The following is a 17,397-nucleotide window of genomic DNA, read 5'->3' as shown; positions in this document are numbered from 1 at the left end:
TTCTCCATTATTTCCCCCCCTTTAATTGGATTTTTTCTCCATTATTTCCCCTCCTTTAATTGGATTTTTTCCCTTTTTTTCTCCATTATTTCCCCTCCTTTAATTGGATTTTTCTCTTTTCTCCGGAGCCGATGAATGGATTCGACCTCGGCTCTGCCCCGGCTTTTAGTGCATTTTAATCTGATTTTTATTCCCTTTTATTCCATTTATTATTTCCATTTTTTCTCCCTTTTATTCCATTTTCAGTCCCTTTTTTTCCTCTATTTTTCCTCAATTTTATTCCATTTTAATCCCTTTTATTCCCATTTTTAATTCTATTTTTTATCGGTTTTATTCCATTTATTTTCTATCTTTTGTCCCTTTTATTCCATTTATTATTTCAATTTTTATCACTTTTATTCCATTTAGCTCTGTTTTTTTATCAACTTTATTCAATTTTTTATTTCCATTTTTTTCTCCCTTTTATTCCATTTTCAGTCCCTTTTTTTCCTCTATTTTTTCTCAATTTTATTCCATTTTAATCCCTTTTATTCCCATTTTTAATTCTATTTTTTATCGGTTTTATCCCATTTATTTTCTATTTTTTATCTCTTTTATTCCATTTATTATTTCCATTTTTTATCCCTTTTATTCCATTTATAATTTTCATTTTTATTCCCTTTTATTGCATTTAACTCTGATTTTTTTAATCAACTTTATTCCATTTTTTATTTCCATTTTTTCTCCCTTTTATTCCATTTTCAGTCCCTTTTTTCTCTATTTTTTCTCAATTTTATTCCAATTTAAATCACTTTTATTCCCATTTTTAATTCCATTTTTATCCCATATTTAATTTTCATTTTTTATCCCTTTTATCCCATTTATTTTCTATTTTTTATCCCTTTTATCCCATTTATTATTTCCATTTTTAACCCTTTTATTCCAGTTATAATTTCCATTTTTATTCCCTTTTATTGCATTTAACTCTGATTTTTTATCAATTTCATTCCATTTATCATTTCATTTTATCCCTTTTATTCCATTTATTTTCTATTTTTTATCCCTTTTATTATTTCCATTTTTAATCCTTTTATTCCATTTATAATTTTCATTTCTATTGCTTTTATTCCATTTAACTCTGATTTTTTATCAATTTTATTCCATTTTTTATTTCCGTTTTTTATCCCTTTTATTCCATTTTTAGTCCCTTTTATTCTCTATTTTTTCTCAATTTTATTCCATTTTTAATCTTTTTTATTCCCATTTTTAATTTCATTTTTTCTCCTTTTTATTCCATTTATTTCCATTTTTTCTTCCCTTTATTCCATTTATTTTCTATTTTTTCTCCCTTTTCTCCCCATTTTTTTTTCCTTTTTCCTCCCTTTTATTCCATTTTTAATTCCATTTATTTTCCATTTTTCCTCCCTTTTATTCCCATTTTTTTCTCCCTTTTATTCCCATTTTTCCTCAATTTTATTCCTTTTTTTCTCCCTTTTCCCTCATTTTTCATCCCTTTTATTGGCTTCTTTTATTCCCTTTTTCCCATCTTCTTTTCTATTTTTCTCCATTTTATTCCATTTATTTTCGATTTTGTTCTACCATTTTATTCCCTTTTTTATCCCCATTTTTTTATTCCATTTTTCTCCCTTTTATTCCCTTTTTTTCCCCCTTTTATTCCATTTTTATTCCCTTTTTTCTCATTTTTCTCCTTTATTTTCTAATTTTTCTCTTCTTTTTTTCTATTTTTTCTTGCCTTTTTCCCCATTTTTTCCTCCCATTTTTTCCATATTTCTCCCTTGTGTTTTCTATTTTTAAATCCTTTTTATTCCCAGTTTTTCCTCCCTTATATTTTAATTTTTTCCCATTTTTCTCCCTTTCCCCCCATTTTTTCATCCCATTTATTCCTATTTTTAATCCCCTTTTTTTCTCCCTTTTATTCCCTTTTTCCCACAATTTTATTCCCATTTTTTCCACCTTTTATTCCCATTTTAATTCCTTTTATTTTCTATTTTTTTCTCCCTTTTATTCCCATTTTTCCCCATTTTCCCTCTTTTTGGTTATTTTTTCCAATTTTTCCCCTTTTTTGTTATTTTTTTCCCGTTTTCCCTTTTTTCTGTTACTTTTCCCCTTTTTTCCCTTTTTGTTATTTTCCCCCAGATTTTCCTCCTTTTTTTATTATTTTTCCCTTTTCCCCCCATTTTTTGGTGATTTTTCCCAATTTCCTTTTTTTTGTTATTTTTCCTCACATTTTTTCCCTTTTTTGTTATTTTTTCCCATTTTCCCCATTTTTTTTTTATTTTCCCATTTTCCTTTTCTTTTTCATTATTTTCCCCCAGATTTTTCCTTTTTGTAATTTTTTCCCATTTTCTACTTTTTTTTTGCTATTTTCCCCCATTTTCCTTTTTTATTTTTTTTTTTGTTATTTTTTATCCCATTTCCCCCCCTTTTTATTTTTTCCCTTTTTTTGGTTATTTTTTCCCATTTCCCCCCCCTCTTTTTGGTTATTTTTTCCAATTTTTCCCCTTTTTTGGTATTTTTTCCTGTTTTCCCTTTTTTCTGTCACTTTTCCCCAGATTTTCTCTTTCTTTTGCTATTTTTGCCCATTTTTTCCTTTTTTTTTTTTGTTATTTTCCCCATTTCCCCCATTTTTTGGTTATTTTTCCCAATTTCCTTTTTTTTTGTTATTTTCCCCCCACATTTTTCCCCTTGTTATTTTTTTCCCTTTTTTTTTGTTATTTTCCCCCATTTCTCCTTTTTTTTTGTTATTTTTTTCCCTTTTTTTGGTTATTTTCCCCCATTTCTCTCTTTTTTTTTTCCTTGTTATTTTTCCCCTATTTTTGGGTTATTTTTCCCCTTTTCCCATTTTTTTGTTCTTTTCCCATTTCCCCTCCCGGGGGATTTGTGGGATTTGAGCCGGGCCGAGATTTTCACACCTAAAGGTCGCCAATGACGCAGGAGCCACTCAAAAATCTCGTTTTTTTTCTTTATTTTCCCCTATTTTTCCCTTTTCCCTGATTATTCCCATTTTTTCCATTTATTCCAAATTTTTTCCCATTTTTTTCCAGTTTTCCCCCCCATTTTATTCCCATTTTTATCCCATTTAATTCCCATTTTTCCCCTATTTATTCCCATTTTTTTCCCACTTTTCCTGATTCTTTCCCCATTTTTTCCCATTTATTCCCATTTTCCCTGATTTCCCCCCATTTATTCCCATTTATTCCCATGTTTCCCAATTTCCCTCATTTTTTCCCCATTTCCCTATTTATTCCAATTTTTTCCCCATTTTTCCCCATTCCCTTTTTTTCCCTATTTATTCCCATTTATTTCCCATTTTTCCTGGTTTTCCCCCTCATTTATTCCCATTTTTCCTGATTCTTTCCCCATTTATTCCCATTTATTCCCATTTTTCCATTTTCCCCTTTTCAATGGAAGATCAGAAATGACGCAGGAGTGACACAAAAATCTGATTTTTTTTCTTTATTTTCCCCTATTTTTCCCTTTTCCCTGATTATTCCCATTTTTCCCATTTATTCCAAATTTTTCCCATTTTTTCCCAGTTTTTCCCCCCATTTTATTCCCATTTTTACTATTTTTCCCTCATTTATTCACGTTTTTACTGATTCTTTCCCCATTTTTCCCATTTATTCCCATTTTGTCCTGTTTTTCCCCATTTATTTCCATTTTCTCCCCATTTCACTCTATTTATTTCCATTTTTTTCTCATTTATTCCCATTTTATTCCCATTTCCCCCCCATTTATTTCAATTTTTCCCATTTCTCCCCATTTCCCCCCATTTTTTTCTCATTTCTCCCATTTTATTTCCATTTTTCCCCCATTTTATTCCCATTTATTTCCATTTTCCCTCATTTATTTCCCAATTATTCCTATTTTGTCCCATTTTCTCCCTCTTTTCCCCATTTCTCTCATTTTTCCTCTTTTTTTTTCCCAATTTATTCCCATTTTCTCCTCGTTTCCCCCCATTTTTTCCCCTTTATTTCCATTCCCCCATTTATTCTCATTTTTCTCCCATTTCCCTCTTTTATTTCCAGTTTATTCCCAGTTTATTCCCATTTTTTCCCCATTTTCTCCCATTTTTTCCCCATTTTATCCCCATTTTTTCCCATTCTTCCCCATTTCCCCCATTTTCCTTTTTTTTTCCATTTTTCTTCCATTTTCCATTTTCCCCCATTTTATTTTCATTTTTCCCATTTTTCCCCATCTTTTCCCATTTTCAGCTCATTTTCCCCCAATTATTCCCATTTCACCCCCATTTCCCCCATTTTTTCCTTTCTTTGAATTTTCCCCATTTTATCCCATTTTTTCCCATTTTATTTTCATTTTCCCCCATTTTCCCCATTTTTTCCCCATTTTCCCCCTATTTCACCCATTTTATTTTCATTTTTTCCATTTATTCACATTTTCTCCCATTTTATTTTCATTTTTTCCCATTCCCCCCCCATTTCCCCCATTTTTACCCATTTCCCCCATTTTTTCCTCAATTTTTCCCATTATATTTTCATTTTTCCCATTTTCCCCCTTTTTTTCCAATTTTATTTTCATTTTCCCCCCTATTTCCCCTTTTTTTCCTTTTTTCCCATTTCCCCCATTTCCCCCCCTTTTTCCCATTTTATTTTCCTTTTTCCCCATTTTCCTCCATTTTCCCCCTTTTTTTGCCATTTTATTTTCATTTCCCCCATTTTTCCCCTTTTCTCCATTTTATTTTCATTTTCCCACATTTTTCCCATTTTATTTTCATTTTTTCCCATTTCCCCCCCTATTTCCCCCATTTTTACCCATTTTCCCCATTTTTTCCTCAATTTTTCCCATTATATTTTCATTTTTCCCCATTTCCCCCCCTTTTTTCTTATTTTATTTTCCTTTCCCCCCCCTATTTCCCCATTTATTTCCCTTTTCCCCCCCTTTTTTCCCATTTTATTTTCATTTTTCCCCATTTCCCCCATTTCCCTCATTTTATTTTCATTTTTTCCCATTTTCCCCCCATTTATTCCCATTTTCCCCCCCATTTTCCCCATTTTTTCCCATTTTATTTTCATTTTTCCCATTTCCCCATTTTCCCCCCTTTTTCCCATTTTATTTTCCTTTTCCCCCATTTCCCCATTTTTCCCCTTTTTTTTTGCCATTTTAGTTTCATTTTTCCCCATTTATTCACATTTTCTCCCATTTTATTTTCATTTTCTCCCATTTTCCCCCCATTTTTTCCCATTTTCCCCCCATTTTCCCCATTTTTTCCCATTTTCCCATTTCATTTTCATTTTTCCCCATTTCCCTCATTTTATTTTCATTTTTTTCCCATTTATTCACATTTTCTCCCCTTTTATTTTCATTTTTCCCCATTTCCCCCCATTTATTCCATCCCCCTATTTCCCCCATTTTCCCCCCTTTTTTGCCATTTTATTTTCATTTTTCCCCATTTTCCCCCATTTTCCCCCTTTTTCCCCGTTTTATTTTCATTTCCCCCCTTTTTTCCATTTTATTTTCATTTTTCCCCATTTTCCCCATTTTATTTTCATTTCCCCCCATGTTCCCCCTTTTTTCCCATTTCATTTTCATTTTTCCCCATTTCCCTCATTTTATTTTCATTTTTTTCCCATTTATTCACATTTTCTCCCATTTTATTTTCATGCTCCCCCTTTTTTCCCATTTTATTTTCAGTTTTCCCCATTTCCCCCATTTATTCCCATTCCCCCCATTTCCCCCATTTTCCCCCTTTTTTTGCCATTTTATTTTCATTTTTCCCCATTTTCCCCTTTTTTTCCATTTTATTTTCATTTTCCCCCCTTTTTTCCCATTTTATTTTCATTTTCCCCCATTTTCCCCCAATTTATTTCCATTTCCCCCATTTTCCCCCATTTTCCCCCTTTTTTCCCATTTTATTTTCATTTTTCCCCATTTCCCCCCATTTATTCCATCCCCCTATTTCCCCCATTTTTCCCTTTTTTTTGCATTTTCCCCTAAAATTCCCCAGTTTTATTTCCATTTTCCCATGTTTTGCCCCCTTTTTTTGCCATTTTATTTTCATTTTTCCGCATTTTCCCCTAGAATTCCCCAGTTTTATTTTCATTTTCCCCCATTTTTCCCCTTTTTTTGCCATTTTATTTCCATTTTCCCCATTTTCCCCATGAATTCCCGGTTTTATTCCCATTTTCCCGTATTTTCCCCGCGCCCTTTCTCCCCTCCCCGCTAATCCCGGGGTTGTTTTTTTTTGCTCCTTTGTCGATGTTTTTTTCCCGGTTTTTTTCCCGGTTTTTTCCCGTTTTTCCCGTTTTTTTCCCGTTTTTTTCGGGCCGGCCCCGCCCCCGCCCCGCGGATAAAGCGCGGCCGGAGCGGCGGCGGCGGCGCGAGAGCGGCGGCAGGTAGGACAGCGCCCCATTAATTAGCCCCGATTAATTAGCCCCGATTAGCCCCGATTAGCCCCAATTAGCCCCAATTAGCCCCGAATTATCCCCAAAATATTCCCAAAACCGCCCCAATTAGCCCCAATTAGCCCCAAATTAGCCCCAATTAGCCCCAAAATATTCCCAATTAGCCCCAATTAGCCCCAAATTAGCCCCAATTAGCCCCAATTAGCCCCAATTAGCCCCAATTAATTAGCCCCAATTAGCCCCAATTAGCCCCAATTAGCCCCAATTAGCCCCAAAATATTCCCAATTAGCCCCAATTAGCCCCGATTAGCCCCAATTAGCCCCAATTAGCCCCAAATTAGCCCCAATTAGCCCAAATTAGCCCAAATTAGCCCCAAATTAGCCCCAATTAGCCCCAATTAGCCCCAATTAGCCCAAATTAGCCCCAATTAGCCCCGATTAGCCCCAATTAGCCCCCAATTAGCCCCCAATTAGCCCCAATTAGCCCCAATTAGCCCCAATTAGCCCCGATTAGCCCCGATTAGCCCCCAAATTAGCCCCGAATTAGCCCCAATTAGCCCCAATTAATTAGCCCCAAATTAGCCCCAAATTAGCCCCAAATTAGCCCAAATTAGCCCCAAATTAGCCCCAATTATCCCCAATTAGCCCCAATTAGCCCCAATTAGCCCCAATTAGCCCCAATTAGCCCCGATTAGCCCCGATTAGCCCCAATTAGCCCCGATTAGCCCCGATTAGCCCCGATTAGCCCCAATTAATTAGCCCCAATTAGCCCCAAATTAGCCCCAATTAGCCCAAATTAGCCCCCAATTAGTCCCAATTAGCCCCAATTAGCCCCAATTAGCCCCAATTAGCCCCCAATTAGCCCCACTTAGCCCCAATTAGCCCCGATTAGCCCCAAATTAGCCCCAATTAGCCCCAATTAGCCCCCAATTAGCCCCAATTAGCCCCCAATTAGCCCCAAATTAGCCCCAATTAGCCCCCAATTAGCCCCAAATTAGCCCCAATTAGCCCCAATTAGCCCCGATTAGCCCCAATTAGCCCCAAATTAGCCCCAATTAGCCCCAGTTAGCCCCAATTAATTAGCCCCAAATTAGCCCCAAATTAGCCCAAATTAGCCCCAATTAGCCCCAATTAGCCCCAATTAGCCCCAATTAGCCCCAAAATATTCCCAAAACCGCCCCAATTAGCCCCAATTAGCCCCAATTATCCGCGAAATTGCCCCAATTAGCCCCAAATTAGCCCCAATTAGCCCCAATTAGCCCCGATTAGCCCCAATTAATTAGCCCCAATTAGCCCCAATTAGCCCCAATTAGCCCCGATTATCCCCGAAATTGCCCAAATTAGCCCCAATTAGCCCCAATTAGCCCCGATTATCCCCGAAATTGCCCAAATTAGCCCCAAATTAGCCCCAATTAGCCCCAAATTAGCCCCAATTAGCCCCAAATTAGCCCAAATTAGCCCCAATTAGCCCCAATTAGCCCCGAATTAGCCCCAATTAGCCCCAATTAGCCCCGATTAGCCCCAATTAGCCCCAATTAGCCCCAATTAGCCCCAATTAGCCCAAATTAGCCCCAATTAGCCCCAATTAGCCCCGAATTAGCCCCAATTAGCCCCAATTAGCCCCGATTAGCCCCAATTAGCCCCAAATTAGCCCCAATTAGCCCCAATTAGCCCAAATTAGCCCCCAATTAGCCCCAAATTAGCCCCAATTAGCCCCAATTAGCCCCAATTAGTCCCAATTAGTCCCAATTAGCCCCGATTAGCCCCAATTAGCCCCAATTAGCCCCAATTAGTCCCAATTAGCCCCAATTAGCCCCAATTAGCCCCAATTAGCCCCGATTAGCCCCAAATTAGCCCAAATTATCCCCAAATTAGGCCCAATTAGCCCCAATTAATTAGCCCCAATTAGCCCCGATTAACCCCAATTAGCCCCAATTAGCCCCGATTAGCCCCAATTAGCCCCGAAATTGCCCCAATTAGCCCCAAATTAGCCCCAATTAGCCCCAATTAGCCCCAATTAGTCCCAATTAGTCCCAATTAGCCCCAAATTATTCCCAAATTAGCCCCAAAATATTCCCAAAACCGCCCCAATTAGCCCCAATTAGCCCCGATTAGCCCCAATTAGCCCCAATTAGCCCCCAATTAGCCCCCAATTAGCCCCAATTAGCCCAAATTAGCCCCCAATTAGCCCAATTAGCCCCAATTAGCCCCAATTAGCCCCAATTAATTAGCCCCAATTACCCCGATTAGCCCCAATTAGCCCCAATTAGCCCCAATTAGCCCCAATTAATTAGCCCCAATTAGCCCCAAATTAGCCCCGATTAGCCCCGATTAGCCCCAATTAGCCCCAATTAGCCCCAATTAGCCCCAATTTAGCCCCAATTAGCCCCAATTAGCCCCAATTAGCCCCAATTAGCCCCCAATTAGCCCCCAATTAGCCCCAATTAGCCCCAAAATATTCCCAAAACCGCCCCAATTAGCCCCAAATTATCCCCAAAATATTCCCAAAATTGACCCAAAATAGCCCCGAATTGCCCCGAAATTAGCCCCAAATTATCCTCAAATATCCCCAAAATAGCCCCAAATTACCCCCAAAATATCCTCGAATTAACCCCAAAATATCCCCAAAATATCCCTGAATTAGCCCCAAAATATTCCTGAAATATTCCCAAAATAACCCCAAAATAGCCCCAAACTGGCCCGAAAATATTCCTGAAATATTCCCGAATTACCCCGGAATTAACCCAAAAATATCCCCAAATTATCCCCAAAATAATAGTCCCAAAATATCCCTGAAATAGCCCCAAAATAATCCCAAAATAGCCCCAAAATATTCCTGAAATATTCCCGAATTACCCCGGAATTAACCCAAAAAATCCCCGAATTATCCCCAAAATAATAGCCCCAAATTATCCCCAAAATATCCCCAAAATAGCACCAAAATATCCCCAAAATATTCCCAAAATATCCCCAAAATATCCCCAAAATTTCCCCAAAATATTCCCAAAATAACTCCAAAATAGCCCTGAATTATCCCCAAAATTATCCCCAAAATTATCCCCAAAATATCTTTTTAAAAATCCCCCCAAAAATTTAAAAATCCCCGAAATTTCCCCAAAATATCTTTCAAAAATCCCCCCAAAACCGCCCCCCCCCAAAATTCCCAAAATATCCCCAAAATTCCTTTAAAAACACTTTTTAAAAAAAAATCCCAAAAATCTCTAAAAAATCCTAAAAAATTTCCCCAAAATTTCCAAAAATCCCGGAAAAAAATCCCGGAAAAAAAACCCAAAAATATCCTTGGAAAATCCAAAAAAATCCCAAAAAAATCCTTTAAAAATCCTTGTAAAGAGCCCAAAAAATTTCCAAAAAAATCCTTAAAAATCCCCAAAAATCGATTTAAAAACCAAAATAAATCCTAAAAATTTGGGGGGATTTTTTGGGGGATTTTTTGGGGATTTTGGGGATTTTTGGGGGATTTTTGGGGGATTTTTTTTGGATCTTGGGGAGGATTTTGGGGGGATTTTTTTGGGGGATTTTTGGGTATTTTTGGGGGGATTCTTGGTGGGAATTTTTTGCCATTTTTGGGGAATTTTTGGGGAATTTTGGGGATTTGTTCGGGATTTTTGGGGGGATTTTTTGGGATTTTTTTAATTTTCTGGGGATTTTGGGGGATTTTTTGGGGGATTTTTTGGGGGATTTTTTGGGATTTTTCGGGATTCTTGGTGGGATTTTTGGGGATTCTTGGGGGGAATTTTTTACCATTTTTGGGGAATTTTTGGGGGATTTTTTGGGGGGATTTTTGGGGGATTTTTGGGGGGATTTTTGGGGGGATTTGGGGGGATTTTTGTGGGGGATTTTTTGGGACTTTTTGGGATTTTTTGGGGATTTTTTGGGGGATTTTTGGGGATTCTTGGGGGGATTTTTGGGGATTCTTGGTGGGAATTTTTTACCATTTTTGGGGAATTTTTGGGGATTTTTGGGGGAATTTTTTGGTATTTTTTTATTTTCTGTGGATTTCGGGGGTTTTTCAGGGGATTTTTTGGGATTTTTCGGGATTCTTGGTGGGATTTTTTTACCATTTTTGGGGAATTTTTTGGGATTTTTTTTATTTTTCTGTGGATTTGGGGGATTTTTCAGGGGATTTTTTGGGATTTTTTGGGGGATTTTTTGGGATTTTTCGGGATTCTTGGTGGGATTTTTTTACCATTTTTGGGGAATTTTTGGGGGATTTTTGGGGAATATTTGGGGGATTTTTTTGGGGATCTTGGGGGATTTTTTGGGGGATTTTGGGGGATTTTTGTGGGGATATTTCGGGGAGTTATTTTGGGAATTTTTGGGGAATATTTTGGAGATTTTTGGGGGGATTTTTTGGGATTTTTTTATTTTAGGGGGATTTTTGGGGAATTTTTCGGATTTTTTGAGTGATTTTTGGGGAATTTTTGGCGATTTTTTGAGGGGATTTTTCTGGGAGGTTTTGGGGGATTTTGGTGGGGATTTTATTTTTAATTTTGGGGGATTTTTGGGACCGTTTTGGGGATTTTTGGGGGGGATTTTTGGTTTTTAAAGGAATTTTTGGGGGGATTTTCCAGAGGGAAACTGAGGCACGGAGCTCCCAAAAGATTCCCAGAATTTTTTCGGGATTTTTTCCCCAGTCCTTCCCAAAAAAATCCCCAAAAATCCTTAAAAAAAAATCCCGAAAATCCCTTAAAAATCCTTTAAAAATCCCCCCTAAAAAAATGAAAATTCTCTAAAATATCCCCAAAATTATTTTTAAAAATTCCAAAATATCCTCCAAAAAATCCCAAAAACGAAAAAAAAATCCTCAAAAAATCATTTTAAAAAATCCAATAAAATCCCTGAAAAATTCCCTAAGAAATCCCAAAAAAACCCCAAAAAATCCTTTAAAAATCACCCAAAAAATCACAAAAAAAAAAACAACTCAAAAATTCCCAAAAAAATCCCGAAAAAAATCCTGAAAAAAATCCCAAGAAAATCCCCAAAAATTTCCATAAAATCTGGAAAAATCACCCAAGAAATCCTAAAAAAAAAATCTTAAAAAAAACCCTAAAAAATCCCCAAAACCCCCCAAAAATTCCATAAAACCCCTCAAAAATCCCTAGAAAAATCCCCAAAATCCTTTTAAAAATCCCCCCCAAAAAAAATCCTCAAAACCCCCCAAAAATTCCTTAAAAACCACCAAAAATTCCCAAAACAATCCCCAAAACATCCTCCAAAAAATCCCAAAGAATAAAAAAAAAAAAACGATAAAAAACCCCAAAAAATTCTTGAAAAAAATCCCCAAAAAAATCCCCAAAAATCACCAAAAAATTCCAATAAATCCCCAAAAATTTCCCTGAGAAATCCCAAAAAAAAAAACCCTGAAAAAATTCCCAAGAAATCCTCAAATAATCCTTAAAAAAATCAGAAAAAAATCCTTAAAAAATCCAAAGAATCCCCAAAAAAATCCCCAAAAAATTCAGTTTTTTTCCCAAAAATTCCCAAAAAATTCCCCAAAAATTCCCCAAAAATTCCCAAAAAATGCCCGAATTCCCGTTTTTCCGCAGGTTTCCGGGATTTCGGGATGGGCCCGCGGCTTCTGCTGCCGCTGCTGGGGCTGCTGCTGGCGCCGGGCGGCGCCGTCCCGGTAACTTCGGCATTCCCGGGAATTCCCACGCGGGGCGGGAGGCGTTTCGGGGTGAAGGGGGAATCCCAAAAAATCGGGGGGGGTTGGGATGAAATCCCAAAAAATCGGGGGGGGGTTGGGGTCCAATTCCCAAAAATCGAAGGGGTTGGGGATGAAATCCCAAAAAATCGGGGGGATTTGGGGTCAAATTCCCAAAAATTGGAGGGGTTTGGGGTCAAATTCCAAAAAATTTGGAGGGATTTGGAGAATGAAATCCCAAAAAATCGGAGGGGTTTGGGGAATGAATTCCCAAAAAATTGGAGGGATTGGGGATGAAATCCCAAAAAATCGGGGGGATTTGGGTCCAATTCCCAAAAATCGGAGGGATTGGGGAATGAAATCCCAAAAATCGGAGGGGTTTGGGATTAAATCCCAAAAAAATTGAGGGGTTTGGGGAATGAATTCCCAAAAAATTGGAGGGGTTTGTGATGAAATCCCAAAAACTGGAGGGATTGGGGAATGAATTCCCAAAAAATTGGAGGGATTTGGGGTCAAATTCCCAAAAAAAATGGAGAGATTTGGGATGAAATCCCAAAATATTGGAGGGACTGGGGAATGAAATCCCAAAAATTGGAGGGATTGGGATGAAATCCCAAAAAATTGGAGGGGTTTGGGGTCCAATTCCCAAAAATCTGAGGGGTTTGGGTCAAATTCCCAAAAAAATGGAGGGATTGGGGAATGAATTCCCAAAAAATTTGGAGGGGTTTGGGGTGAAATTCCAAAAAATTGGAGGGATTTGGGGTCCAATTCCCAAAAATCGGAGGGATTGGGGAATGAATTCCCAAAAAATTGGAGGGATTGGGGAATGAAATCCCAAAAAATTGGACGGATTGGGATGAAATCCCAAAAAATTGGAGGGATTGGGGAATTAAATCCCAAAAAATTGGAGGGATTGGGGAATTAAATCCCAAAAATCTGAGGGGTTTGGGGTCCAATTCCCAAAAAAACTGGAGGGATTGGGGAGTGAAATCCCAAAAAATTTGGAGATGGATTTGGGATGAAATCCCAAAAAAACTGGAGGAATTTGGGGTCAAATTCCCAAAAAAATTGGAGGAATTTGGGGTCAAATTCCCAAAAAAAAAGAAGGGAAAATTTGGGAATCAAATCCCAGAAAATCCAAAAATTTGGGAATCAAACACAAAAAAATCTGGAAAATGGGGAACTTGGGAATTTCCCTGGAAGTTTTTCAGGATCTCATCCCAAAATTCCCAAAAAATGGAAGAATTTGGGAATCAAATTCATAAAATACCAAAAAATGAAGGAATTTGAGAACGAAATCGCAATAAATGGAGGGATTTGAGAATCAAATCCCAGAAAATCCGAAAATTTGGGAATCAAACACAAAAAATCCCCCAAAAATGGGGAATTTGGGAATTTTCCTGGAAATATTTTGGGATCTGATCCCAAAATTACTTAAAAATGGGAAAATTTGGGAATGAAATCCCCAAAAAATGGAGGGATTTGGGGTCAAATTCCCAAAAAATCAGAGTTGTTTGGGATCAAATCCCAAAAAAAAAAAAAAAAAAAAGGGGAAAATTTGGGAATCAAATCCCAGAAAATGATAAATTTTGGGAATCAAACACAAACAAATCTGAAAAATGGGGGAATTTGGGAATTTTCCCAGGGATTATTTTGGGATTAAATACTCAAATTCCTAAAAAATTGAGGGGTTTGAGATAAAATCCCAAAAAATGGGGAAATTTGGGAACGAAATCCCAAAACCAGGAAAATTTGGGAATCAAATCCCGAAACTTTGTGGGATTTGGGAATGAAATCCCAAAAAATAGGAAAATTTGGGAATCAAATCCCAAAAAACAGGGAAATTTGGGAACGAATTCCCACAAAATGTCGGGATTTGGGAATGAGATTCCAAAAATTTCCCAAAAAATGGGGGAATTTGGGAATGAAATCCCAAAAATTTGAGGGATTTGGGAACGAAACCCCACAAAACGTCAGGATTTGGGAATGAGATCCCAAAAACGGGGGAATTTGGGAACAAAATCCCAAAAAACGGGGAAATTTGGGAACGAATTCCCACAAAACGTCGGGATTTGGGAATGAGATCCCAAAAATGGGGAAATTTGGGAATCAAATCCCAAAAAATGGGGAAATTTGGGAACAAACCCCCCCAAAAACGTCGGGATTTGGGAGTGGGGATTTTCTGTTGGATTTTTTGGGTCTGAATCCCTAAAAAATCCCAAAAAAAACGTGGGAATTCCGTCCCACTATTCCCGTCATTTTTGCCATACCAGGCTTAAACCAAATTCCAAAAATGGGGAAATTTGGGAAGGAAATCCCAAAAACAGGAAAATTTGGGAATCAAATCCCGAAACTTTGTGGGATTTGGGAATGAAATCCCAAAAAATTGGAAAATTTGGGAACCAAATCCCAAAAAACGGGGAAATTTGGGAACGAACCCCCCCAAAAACGTCGGGATTTGGGAATGAGATCCCAAAAATTTCCCAAAAATGGGGGAATTTGGGAATGAAATCCCAAAAAACGGGGAAATTTGGGAACGAATTCCCACAAAACGTCGGGATTTGGGAATGAGATCCCAAAAATGGGGAAATTTGGGAATCAAATCCCAAAAAACGGGGAAATTTGGGAACAAACCTCCCCAAAAACGTCGGGATTTGGGAGTGGGGATTTTCTGTTGGATTTTTTGGGTCTGAATCCCTAAAAATCCCCCCAAAAAATTTGGGAATTCTGTCCTGCAATTCCCATCATTTTTGCCATTCCAGGCCTAAACCAAATCCAAAAAAAATGGGGAAATTTGGGAACAAAACCCCACAAAACGTCAGGATTTGGGAATGAGATCCCAAAAATTTCCCAGAAATGGGGAAATTTGGGAATGAAATCCCAAAAAACTGGAAAATTTGGGAATCAAATCCCAAAAAATGGGGAAATTTGGGAACGAAACCCCATAAAACGTCAGGATTTGGGAATGAGATCCCAAAAATTTCCCAAAAATGGGGGAATTTGGGAATGAAATCCCAAAAAATTGGAAAATTTGGGAATCAAATCCCAAAAAACAGGAAAATTTGGGAACGAAATCCCACAAAACGTCGGGATTTGGGAATGAGATCCCAAAAATTTCCCAAAAATGGGGGAATTTGGGAATGAAATCCCAAAAAACAGGGAAATTTGGGAACGAATTCCCACAAAACGTCGGGATTTGGGAATGAGATCCCAAAAACGGGGAAATTTGGGAATCAAATCCCAAAAAACGGGGAAATTTGGGAACGAACCCCCCCAAAAACGTCGGGATTTGGGAGTGGGGATTTTCTGTTGGATTTTTTGGGTCTGAATCCCTAAAAATCCCCCAAAAAAATTTGGGAATTCCGTCCCACAATTCCCGTCATTTTTGCCATTCCAGGCTTAAACCAAATTCCAAAAATGGGGAAATTTGGGAAGGAAATCCCAAAAACAGGAAAATTTGGGAATCAAATCCCGAAACTTTGTGGGATTTGGGAATGAAATCCCAAAAAATTGGAAAATTTGGGAACCAAATCCCAAAAAACGGGGAAATTTGGGAACGAACCCCCCAAAAACGTCGGGATTTGGGAGTGGGGATTTTCTGTTGGATTTTTTGGGTCTGAATCCCTAAAAATCCCCCCAAAAAATTTGGGAATTCTGTCCTGCAATTCCCATCATTTTTGCCATTCCAGGCTTAAACCAAATCTCAAAAATGGGGAAATTTGGGAATCAAATCCCGAAACTTTGTGGGATTTGGGAATGAAATCCCAAAAAATTGGAAAATTTGGGAATCAAATCCCAAAAAACGGGGAAATTTGGGAACGAAATCCCACAAAACATCAGGATTTGGGAATGAGATCCCAAAAATTTCCCAAAAACGGGGAAATTTGGGAACGAAATCCCAAAAAACGGGGAAATTTGGGAACGAACCCCCCCAAAAACATCGGGATTTGGGAGTGGGGATTTGCTGTTGGATTTTTTGGGTCTGAATCCCTAAAAAATCCCCAAAAAAACGTGGGAATTCCGTCCCGCCGTCGCCCTTGCAGGCCTGTCCCGGGATTTCCTCGGAGCCGCCGCTTTTTCCCGGGAAGGGCCAATCCCGGCCGCTCTCCGAGGGCCTCCGGCGCTTCCGCTGGAGCTGGCAGGACGCCTCGCATCCCGGGAAACGGGAGGAGCTGGCCGGGAAAACGGCGGGAATTGCCGGCTCTTCCCGCTTTTCCGACGAGGCCGAGGACGGGAAGCGCTCCTATTCCATGGAGCACTTCCGCTGGGGAAAACCCGTCGGGCGCAAGAGGAGACCCGTCAAGGTCTACCCCAACGGAGCCGAGGAGGAATCGGAGGAGAATTCCCGCCCGGAATTCCGCAGGGGAGAATCATCCGAGGAGGAGGAGGAAGAATTCCCGGAATTCCCGTGGGATTCCCGGAAGGAGAAGCGTTACGGCGGATTTATGAGCTCGGAGCGGATCCGGACGCCGTTGGTGACACTCTTCAAGAACGCCATCGGGAAGAGTTTCGCCAAGGATGGGCAGTGATGGGAAAAATCCCGGGAAAATCCCAGAAAAAAAATCCCGGGAAAATCCCACGGGGAAAAATTCCCGGAAAATCCGGGGAAATCCCCCGGGATTCGCGGCCCCCGTAGCGTCCCCTTAGCGCTTCATCCTTCCTAATAAAAAATCCCGGGATTCTCGGGCGGGAATTCCCGGGTTTGGGAGTTCTTGGAATTGGGGCGGATCCCGGTTGGGAATTCTTGGAAATATTGTAAAGGAGGGATGGAAAATTCCCAAAAAAAAAAAAAAAAAAAAGCTACGGATGAGAGCGCTGGGAAGGGGAAAAAACGGGAATTTGGGTCGGGAAAGGGTTGGAGGGTGAATTTTTGGGATGAGTTGGAATTCCCAGGTTGGGAATTCTGGGAAGTTTTCCACGGGAAAAACAAGGACGGGGTGCAGGGAATGGATTTCCATGGGAAAAGGGAGGAATTTTGGGAAGGAATTCCCAACATTTGGGGAAATTTGGGGTTGGAATTCCCTGAGAATCTCTGGGAATGGCCAAGGAAAAGTTGGGAAATTCCAGGATCGTGGGATTGGGATTGGGGTGGGATGGAAGATCCATGGATCCCAACAATGGAATTCCAGGATTCTGGAATTCATCCCGAGGGATTTTTATGGAATTTGGAGATGGAAAAGAGAATCCCGAATTCCCAGGGAATTCCCAAAATTCCTTCCCGGAGAGGAGCTGGGATGGGGATGGATCCAATCCCAGGCTGGGAATGGCGGGAATTCCCGGGGAAAAGAGGAAATGGAATTTGGGAAGGAATTCCCAACCTGGCGGGAATTCCTGAAGAATCCCTGGGAATTCTTGGAATTCCCCTGGGAA

General features: G+C 39.1%; 1 protein-coding gene across 1 annotated transcript; it reads left to right on the top strand.

The window, feature by feature from the left end:
* The first annotated feature begins 11,946 nt into the window (after positions 1 to 11,946).
* Positions 11,947 to 16,834, top strand: POMC (proopiomelanocortin). The gene is made up of 2 exons (XM_021543157.3): positions 11,947 to 12,009; positions 16,071 to 16,834. The coding sequence occupies exons 1-2, from the start codon at positions 11,947 to 11,949 to the stop codon at positions 16,554 to 16,556; spliced, it is 549 nt and encodes a 182-aa protein (XP_021398832.2). The 3' UTR covers positions 16,557 to 16,834.
* The last annotated feature ends 563 nt before the right edge of the window (positions 16,835 to 17,397 follow it).

Source organism: Lonchura striata, chromosome 3, assembly GCF_046129695.1.
Source record: "Lonchura striata isolate bLonStr1 chromosome 3, bLonStr1.mat, whole genome shotgun sequence".
In the NCBI taxonomy this organism is placed as follows: Eukaryota; Metazoa; Chordata; class Aves; order Passeriformes; family Estrildidae; genus Lonchura; species Lonchura striata.
The sequence above is the reverse complement of the archived record's forward strand: the minus strand, read 5'-3'. Positions and strand labels throughout refer to the sequence as shown.

Coding starts and splice junctions, on each gene's coding strand:
- POMC (XM_021543157.3), top strand. CDS start 11,947: ATGGGCCCGCGGCTTCTGCTGCCGCTGCTGGGGCTGCTGCTGGCGCCG. Junction 12,010..16,070: donor CGCCGGGCGGCGCCGTCCCG/GTAACTTCGGCA, acceptor TCGCCCTTGCAG/GCCTGTCCCGGGATTTCCTC.